The 9,429-nt window shown below is 59.3% G+C and overlaps 1 protein-coding gene across 1 annotated transcript in view; it reads right to left on the bottom strand.

The window, feature by feature from the left end:
• Positions 1–1,554: 1,554 nt before the first annotated feature.
• ADCK5 (aarF domain containing kinase 5) overlaps positions 1,555–9,429 on the bottom strand; it is a 31,124-nt gene continuing 23,249 nt past the window's right edge. The window contains 6 exon segments of the mRNA XM_048932581.1: positions 1,555–1,644; positions 1,646–1,658; positions 1,782–1,813; positions 1,816–1,864; positions 2,923–3,008; positions 6,236–6,319. Coding sequence (XP_048788538.1) covers positions 1,555–1,644; positions 1,646–1,658; positions 1,782–1,813; positions 1,816–1,864; positions 2,923–3,008; positions 6,236–6,319 — 354 coding nt within the window.

Genomic DNA, 9,429 nt, shown 5'->3' with positions numbered 1-9,429 from the left:
CCTGAAGTGGGATTAGGACTCCCAGAAATGAGATAATGGCCCTCAGAAATGGGATTAGGACTCCCAGAAATGGGATTCTGAACCCCAGAGGTGGGATTACAGCCCTCAAAGCAGAGATTAGATCTCCTGAATGTGGGATTAGGAACCCCAGAAGTGGGATTATGGCCCGCAGAAGTGGGATTACAGCCCATATAATGGGATTAGGAACCCCAGAAGTGGGATTATGGCCCCCAGAAATGGGATTACAGCCACATTAGTGGGATTAGGGACCCCGAGAAGTGTGGTTATGGACCACAGAACTGGATTAGGACCCCTCGGAAGTGGGATTATGAACCCCAGAAGCATGAAAAGAGCCAGAAAGTGGGATTGGGAGCCGCAGAAGTGGGATTGGGACCCCCAGAAGGAGGGGATTAGGACCTCCGGAAGTGGAATTAGTAACCCCGGACGTGGGATTAGGGCCCCCAGAAGTGGGATCAGAACCCCTGGAATTGTGAATTAGGGACACCCAGAAGTTGGATTAGGAGCCCCGGAAGTGGAATTGGACCACCCAGATGTGGGATAAGGACCCCGGAAGTGGGATTAGGACCCCCGGATGTGGGATTAGGACACCAGAAGTGGGATTAGTACCCCCAGAAGTGGTATTAGGACTTCAGAAGTGGGGATTAGGACACCTAGAAGTGGGTTTTAGGACCCCCGGAAGTGGGATCAGGACCCTGGAATTGTGATTAGGACACCCAAAAGTGGGATTAGGACCCTCGGATGTGGGATTAGGACACCAGAAGTGGGATTAGTACACCCGGAAGCGGGATTAGGGCCCCCGGAAGTGGGTTTAGGACCCCTGGATGTGGGTTAGGACCCCGGAAGTGGTATTACGGCCCCCGAAATGTGGGATTAGGACCCCCGGATGTGGGATTAGGACCCCAGAAGTGGGATTAGGACCCCGGAAGTGGGATTAGGACCCCGGATGTGGGATTAGGACACCCGGAAGTGGATTAGGACACCCGGAAGTGGGGATTAGGGTCCCAGAAGTGGGATTAGGACCCCTTGGAAGTGGGTTTAGGACTCCTGGATGTGGGTTTAGGACCCCAGAAGTGGTATTATGGCCCCCCCCGAAAGTGGGATTAGAACCCCCGGATGTGGGATTAGGACCCCGGAAGTGGGATTAGGGTCCCGGATGTGGGATTAGGGACCCGGAAGTGGGATTTGGACCCGCGGAAGTGGTATTAGGACCCCGGATGTGGATTAGGACACCCGGAAGTGGGATTAGGACCCCCGGATGTAGGGATAAGGACACCCAAAAGTGGTATTAGGACCCTCAGATGTGGGATTAGGACACCAGAAGTGGGATTAGGACACCCGGAAGTGGGATTAGGACACCCGGAAGTGGGATTAGGAACGCAGTAAGTGGGATTAGGGACCCCGGAAGAGGGATTAGGACCCTGGAAGTGGTATTATGGCCCCTGAAAGTGGGATTAGGACCCCTGGATGTGGGATTAGGACCCCAGAAGTGGGATCAGGACCCCGAAAGTGGGATTAGGACAACCGGAAGTGGGATTAAGGCCCACCTTTGACACCCAGGGCGGCCGAGTGGCTCCTCATGGCGTCGTCATCCCGCAGCACGACCGCGCGCCACAGCTGGCACAGGCGCGCTCCGATCCCTGAGGGGGGGTCGAGGGGGGGGGGGATGGGGGTGGGGAGGGGGTGATTGTCACCAAGTGTCACCACGCGTCACCACCCCCGGTGTCCCCAACCCTTCCCCCCCCCCCCCCCAAAGCCCCCACCTCTCGCTCAGGGTCTCGTAGAGGCCGTTGGTCACAACAGCACCAACTGCGCGCTGCCATCGGGGCCGGCGGCGCACACAGCACTGGGGGGAGGGGGCCGGGACGGAGACGGATGGATGGACAGACAGACGGTCACCGTCACCACCGATGCCCACCCCCATGAGTCCCCCCCCCCCACCCCCCATATCCTCCTCCCATGTCCCCAATCCATGCAGGGATCCCGTAATCCCACAGCCCTACCTTTCCCCATAGTCCCATTGTCCCATAATGTCCCCAATCCATGCTGTGACCCCATAATCCCACACCCCACATCCCAATGTCCCACAGTGTCCCCATGTCCCCATATCCCGATGTCGCCCAAGCCATGTTGTGACCCCGTAATCCCACAGCCCACGTCCCCATGTCCCCATATCCCATTGTCCCCATGTCCCCAATTCATGCTGTGACCCCAATAATCCCACAGTCCACGTCCCAATGTCCCACAGTGTCCCCATGTCCCATAATGTCCCCATATCCTGATTGTCCCCATGTCCCAATCCATGCTGTGACCCCACAATCCCACACCCCATGTCCCTGTCTCACTGTGTCCCCATGTCCCCAGATCCCCCCCGATTGCCCCACAGTGTCCCCATGTCCCCATATCCCGTAACCCCCATAGCACCCATAACCCCATATCCCATAACCCCATATCCCATAACCCCCCACCCCCATAGAACCCCATAGCACCCCATATCCCATATCCCATACCCCCCACCCCATAACCCCATATCCCATAACCCCGTATCCCATATCCCCCGCCCCATAACCCCATATCCCACAACCCCCATAGCACCCCATAACCCCATATCCCATATCCCACAACCCCCATAGCACCCCAAAACCCCATATCCCATAATCCCCCACCCCCATAGCACCCCATAGCAACCCATAGCACCCCATAACCCCCCACCCCATAACCCCCATATCCCATAATCCCATATCCCATAACCCCCATATCCCATAACCCCATATCCCATAACCCCCCCCCCATAACCCCATATCCCATAACCCCCATAGCACCCACATAACCCCATATCCCATATCCCATAACCCCCCACCCCCATATCCCATATCCCATATCCCATAATCCCCCCCTTCCCACTCACCGTTCCCTGGATGTGGGTCAGCATGGATGAACCCGGTGTAGAAGATTTGCTCCGCGAAAACCCGGATCAGTTTGGCAGCGGCCTGAAGGGGGCGGGCAGCCGTGAGCCACCGTGTCCCCAACGTGTCCCCAACGTGTCCCCATCATGTCCCAAGGTGTCCCCATCATGTCATCATGGTGTCCCCAATGTGTCCCCATCATGTCCCCAAGGTGTCCCCATCATGTCCCCATCGTATCCCCATCGTGTCCCCATCATGGCATCATGGTGTCCCCAATGTGTCCCCAAGGTGTCCCCAAAGTGTCCCCAAGGTGTCCCCATCATGTCCCCACAGTGACCCCAAGTTGTCCCCATCATGTCCCCACAGTGTCCCCATTGTGTCCCCATCGTGTCATCATGGTGTCGCCAAGGTGTCCCCAAGGTGTCCCCATCATGTCCCCATCATGTCCCTATGGTGTCCCCATCATGTCATCATGGTGTCCCCATCATGTCCCCAACGTGTCCCCACCGTGTCCCCAACGTGTCCCCATGGTGTCCCCAACGTGTCCCCAAGGTGTCCCCATCATGTCCCCATCATGTCCCCATCATGTCCCAAGGTGTCCCCATCATGTCATCATGGTATCCCCAATGGTGTCCCCAAAGTGTCGCCATCACATCCCCAAGGTGACCCCAAACGTGTCCCCATCATGTCCCCAACGTGTCCCCATCATGTCCCCATCATGTCCCCATGGTGTCCCCAATGTGTCCCCATTGTGTCCTCAAGGTGACCCCAACATGTCCCCAAGGTGATCCAAAGGTGTCCCCATCAATGTCCCCAAGGTGTCCCCAAGGTGTCCCCATCATGTCCCCACAGTGACCCCAAGTTGTCCCCCATCATGTCCCCACAGTGTCCCCATTGTGTCCTCATTGTGTCATCATGGTGTCGCCAAGGTGTCCCCATCATGTCCCCATCCATGTCCCCATGGTGTCCCCATCATGTCATCATGGGTGCCCCCAACATGTCCCCAACGTGTCCCCAATGTGTCCCCAACGTGTCCCCAAGGTGATCCCAAGGTGTCCCCATCACATCCCCAAGGTGTCCCCAAGGTGTCCCCATCATGTCCCCACAGTGTCCCCATCATATCCCCATCATGTCATCATGGTGTCCACAACGTGTCCCCAACGTGTCCCCATGATGTCCCCATGATGTCCCCAATGTGTCCCCATTGTGTCCTCAAGGTGACCCCAACATGTCCCCAAGGTGATCCCAAGGTGTCCCCCCATCATGTCCCCAAGGTGTCCCCAAAGGTGTCCCCATCATGTCCCCACAGTGTCCCCATTGTGTCCCCATCGTGTCATCATGGTGTCCCCAAGGTGTCCCCAAGGTGTCCCCATCATGTCCCCACAGTGTCCCCATTGTGTCCCCATCGTGTCATCATGGTGTCCCCAAGGTGTCCCCAAGTTGGTCCCCAAGGTGTCCCCAAGTTGTCCCCATCATGTCCCCAAGGTGTCCTCACAGTGTCCCCATCATGTCCCCATCGTGTCATCATGGTATCCCCAAGGTGTCCCCAAGTTGTCCCCATCATGTCCCCATCATGTCCCCATTGTGTCCCCGTCATGTCAACATGGTGTCCCCAAGGTGTCCCCAAGGTGTCCCCATCATGTCCCCAAGGTGTCCCCAAGATGTCCCCATCATGTACCCATTGTGTCATCATGGTATCCCCAAGGTGTCCCCATCATGTCCCCAAGGTGACCCCAAGATGTCCCCATCGTGTCCCCATCACGTCCCCATCATGTCATCATGGTATCCCCAACGTGTCCCCAACATGTCCCCAAGGTGTCCCCATCATGTCCCCATCATGTCCCCATTGTGTCCCCATCATGTCAACATGGTGTCCCCAAGGTGTCCCCATGGTGTCCCCATCATGTCCCCAAGGTGTCCCCATCATGTCCCCAACATGTCCCCAAGGTGTCCCCATCATGTCCCCATTGTGTCCCCCACCGTGTCCCCATTGTGTCCCCATTGTGTGCCCAAGGTGTCCCCATCATGTCCCCATTGTGTCCCCATCATGTCATCATGGTGTCCCCATCACGTCCCCAAGGTGTCCCCAGGGTGCCCCCATCATGTCATCATGGTATTCCCAAGGTGTCCCCAAAGTGTCGCCATCACATCCCCAAGGTGACCCCAACGTGTCCCCATCATGTCCCCAAGGTGTCCCCATCATGTCCCCATCATGTCCCCATTGTGTCCCCAAGGTGACCCCGAGGTGTCCCCATCATGTCCCCATGGTGTCACCAAGGTGTCCCCATTGTGTCCCCATTGTGTCCCCATCATGTCCCCATCGTGTCCCCACCCTGTCCCCAAGGTGACCTCATGGTGTCCCCAAGGTGTCCCCATTGTGTTCCCATCACGTCCCTATGGTGTCCCCAAGGTGTCCCCCTGATGTCCGCATGCTGTCCCCAGTGTTGTCCCCATGGTGTCCCCATCATGTCCCCATCATGTCCCCAGGGTGTCCCCATCATGTCGTCATGTTATCCCCAAGGTGTCCCCATGGTGTCCCCATAATGTCCCCATCATGTCTCCAAGGTGACCCCTCAGTGTCCCCATCATGTCCCCTTTGTGTCCCCATCATGTCCCCAGGGTGTCCCCTCAGTGTCCCCATGATGTCCCCACGATGTCCCCATTGTGCCCCCATGCTGTCCCCATTTTGTCCCCGTTGTGTCCCCATGATGTTCCCATCATATCCCCATGGTGTCACCTCAATCTCCTCATAATGTCCCCCACGATGTCCCCATGGTGTCCCCACGATGTCCCCATGATGTCCCCACAATGTCCCCACAGCGTCTCCTCACTGTCCCCATGATGTCCCCATGGTGTCCCCTCAATGTCCCCATTGTGTCCCCATCATGTCACCACAATATCCCCCCAATGTCCCCATGGTGTCCCAATTGTGTCCCCATTATATTCCCACTGTGTCCCCTCAATGTCCCCATGGTGTCCCAATTGTGTCCCCATTATGTTCCCATTGTGTCCCCATGGTGTCCCCATGGTGTCCTCATTCTGTCCTCCCAATATCCCCTCAATGTCCCCATGGTGGCCCCCTTGTGTCCCCACAACGTCCCCATCATGTCCCCCACAGTGTAGCCATGCTGTCCCCATGGTGACATGCCCCAATGTCCCCAATGTCCCCATTGCCCCCAGTGCCCCTACTGCCCCCATTGCCCCAATGCCCCCAATGTCCCCATTGCCCCCAGTGCCCCTACTGCCCCCATTGCCCCCAATGTCCCCAGGATGTCCCCATGCTGTCCCCCCCCCCCCCCGTCCCCACTCACATCACGTGGGTGCAGCCCCTGCTGTCGGATCCCCTCCAAGTTGGTGATTTTGCAGCCATCACAGAAGTCAGCCGTGAGCACACGCTGGGGACAGTGGGGACATGGGGGACATTGGGGACAGTGGGGACGATAGGGATGTTGGGGACAATGGGGGCAATGGGGGCATTGGGGGCAATGGGGGGCACTGGGGACAATGGGGGCAATGGGGGCAATGGGGGCATTGGGGGCAATGGGGGCATTGGGGGGAATGGGGGGAATGGGGGCATTGGGGGCATTGGGGGCATTGGGGGCATTGGGGGCACAGGGTCCCCACACATTTCCCAGTATCCCCAGTGCTCCCAGTGCTCCCAGTGCTCCCAGTTCACCTTGCTGCTCAGCTCCCAGTGCTCCCAGTGCTCCCAGTTCACCTTGCTGCTCAGCTCCCACTGCTCCCAGTGCTCCCAGTGCTCCCAGTTCACCTTGCTGCTCAGCTCCCACTGCTCCCAGTTCACCTTGCTGCTCAGCTCCCACTGCTCCCAGTGCTCCCAGTTCACCTTGCTGCTCAGCTCCCAGTGCTCCCAGTGCTCCCAGTGCTCCCAGTTCACCTTGCTGCTCAGCTCCCAGTGCTCCCAGTGCTCCCAGTGCTCCCAGTTCACCTTGCTGCTCAGCTCCCACTGCTCCCAGTGCTCCCAGTGCTCCCAGTTCACCTTGCTGCTCAGCTCCCAGTGCTCCCACTGCTCCCAGTGCTCCCAGTGCTCCCAGTGCTCCCAGTTCACCTTGCTGCTCAGCTCCCAGTGCTCCCAGTGCTCCCAGTGCTCCCAGTTCACCTTGCTGCTCAGCTCCCAGTGCTCCCAGCGCTCCCAGTTCACCTTGCTGCTCAGCTCCCAGTGCTCCCAGCGCTCCCAGTTCACCTTGCTGCTCAGCTCCCAGTGCTCCCAGTGCTCCCAGTTCACCTTGCTGCTCAGCTCCCAGTGCTCCCACTGCTCCCAGTTCACCTTGCTGCTCAGCTCCCAGTGCTCCCAGTGCTCCCAGTACTCCCAGTTCACCTTGCTGCTCAGCTCCCAGTGCTCCCAGTGCTCCCAGTGCTCCCAGTGCTCCCAGTGCTCCCAGTTCTCCTTGCTGCTCAGCTCCCAGTGCTCCCAGTGCTCCCAGTGCTCCCAGTTCACCTTGCTGCTCAGCTCCCAGTGCTCCCAGTGCTCCCAGTGCTCCCAGTTCACCTTGCTGCTCAGCTCCCAGTGCTCCCAGTGCTCCCAGTGCTCCCAGTGCTCCCAGTTCACCTTGCTGCTCAGCTCCCACTGCTCCCAGTGCTCCCAGTGCTCCCAGTTCACCTTGCTGCTCAGCTCCCAGTGCTCCCAGTGCTCCCACTGCTCCCAGTTCACCTTGCTGCTCAGCTCCCAGTGCTCCCAGTGCTCCCAGTGCTCCCAGTTCACCTTGCTGCTCAGCTCCCACTGCTCCCAGTGCTCCCAGTGCTCCCAGTTCACCTTGCTGCTCGGCTCCCAGTGCTCCCAGTGCTCCCAGTGCTCCCAGTTCACCTTGCTGCTCAGCTCCCAGTGCTCCCAGTGCTCCCAGTGCTCCCAGTTCACCTTGCTGCTCAGCTCCCACTGCTCCCAGTGCTCCCAGTTCACCTTGCTGCTCAGCTCCCAGTGCTCCCAGTGCTCCCAGTGCTCCCAGTTCACCTTGCTGCTCAGCTCCCTTTCCTCCCAGTGCTCCCAGTGCTCCCAGTTCACCTTGCTGCTCAGCTCCCACTGCTCCCAGTGCTCCCAGTTCACCTTGCTGCTCAGCTCCCAGTGCTCCCACTGCTCCCAGTGCTCCCAGTTCACCTTGCTGCTCAGCTCCCACTGCTCCCAGTGCTCCCAGTGCTCCCAGTGCTCCCAGTTCACCTTGTTGCTCAGCTCCCAGTGCTCCCAGTGCTCCCAGTGCTCCCAGTGCTCCCAGTTCACCTTGCTGCTCAGCTCCCAGTGCTCCCAGTGCTCCCAGTGCTCCCAGTTCACCTTGCTGCTCAGCTCCCACTGCTCCCAGTGCTCCCAGTGCTCCCAGTTCACCTTGCTGCTCAGCTCCCACTGCTCCCACTGCTCCCAGTGCTCCCAGTTCACCTTGCTGCTCAGCTCCCAGTGCTCCCACTGCTCCCAGTGCTCCCAGTGCTCCCAGTGCTCCCAGTTCACCTTGCTGCTCAGCTCCCAGTGCTCCCAGTGCTCCCAGTGCTCCCAGTTCACCTTGCTGCTCAGCTCCCAGTGCTCCCAGCGCTCCCAGTTCACCTTGCTGCTCAGCTCCCAGTGCTCCCAGCGCTCCCAGTTCACCTTGCTGCTCAGCTCCCAGTGCTCCCAGTGCTCCCAGTTCACCTTGCTGCTCAGCTCCCAGTGCTCCCACTGCTCCCAGTTCACCTTGCTGCTCAGCTCCCAGTGCTCCCAGTGCTCCCAGTACTCCCAGTTCACCTTGCTGCTCAGCTCCCAGTGCTCCCAGTGCTCCCAGTGCTCCCAGTGCTCCCAGTGCTCCCAGTTCTCCTTGCTGCTCAGCTCCCAGTGCTCCCAGTGCTCCCAGTGCTCCCAGTTCACCTTGCTGCTCAGCTCCCAGTGCTCCCAGTGCTCCCAGTGCTCCCAGTTCACCTTGCTGCTCAGCTCCCAGTGCTCCCAGTGCTCCCAGTGCTCCCAGTGCTCCCAGTTCACCTTGCTGCTCAGCTCCCAGTGCTCCCAGTGCTCCCAGTGCTCCCAGTTCACCTTGCTGCTCAGCTCCCAGTGCTCCCAGTGCTCCCAGTTCACCTTGCTGCTCAGCTCCCACTGCTCCCAGTGCTCCCAGTTCACCTTGCTGCTCAGCTCCCACTGCTCCCAGTGCTCCCAGTGCTCCCAGTTCACCTTGCTGCTCGGCTCCCAGTGCTCCCAGTGCTCCCAGTGCTCCCAGTTCACCTTGCTGCTCAGCTCCCAGTGCTCCCAGTGCTCCCAGTGCTCCCAGTTCACCTTGCTGCTCAGCTCCCACTGCTCCCAGTGCTCCCAGTTCACCTTGCTGCTCAGCTCCCAGTGCTCCCAGTGCTCCCAGTGCTCCCAGTTCACCTTGCTGCTCAGCTCCCAGTGCTCCCAGTGCTCCCAGTGCTCCCAGTTCACCTTGCTGCTCGGCTCCCAGTGCTCCCAGTGCTCCCAGTTCACCTTGCTGCTCAGCTCCCAGTGCTCCCACTGCTCCCAGTGCTCCCAGTTCACCTTGCTGCTCAGCTCCCACTGCTCCCA

The sequence above is a fragment of the Lagopus muta genome, assembly GCF_023343835.1.
Source record: "Lagopus muta isolate bLagMut1 chromosome 3 unlocalized genomic scaffold, bLagMut1 primary SUPER_3_unloc_1, whole genome shotgun sequence".
NCBI classification, from domain to species: domain Eukaryota; kingdom Metazoa; phylum Chordata; class Aves; order Galliformes; family Phasianidae; genus Lagopus; species Lagopus muta.
This window is presented reverse-complemented; position numbering and strand designations above follow the sequence as displayed.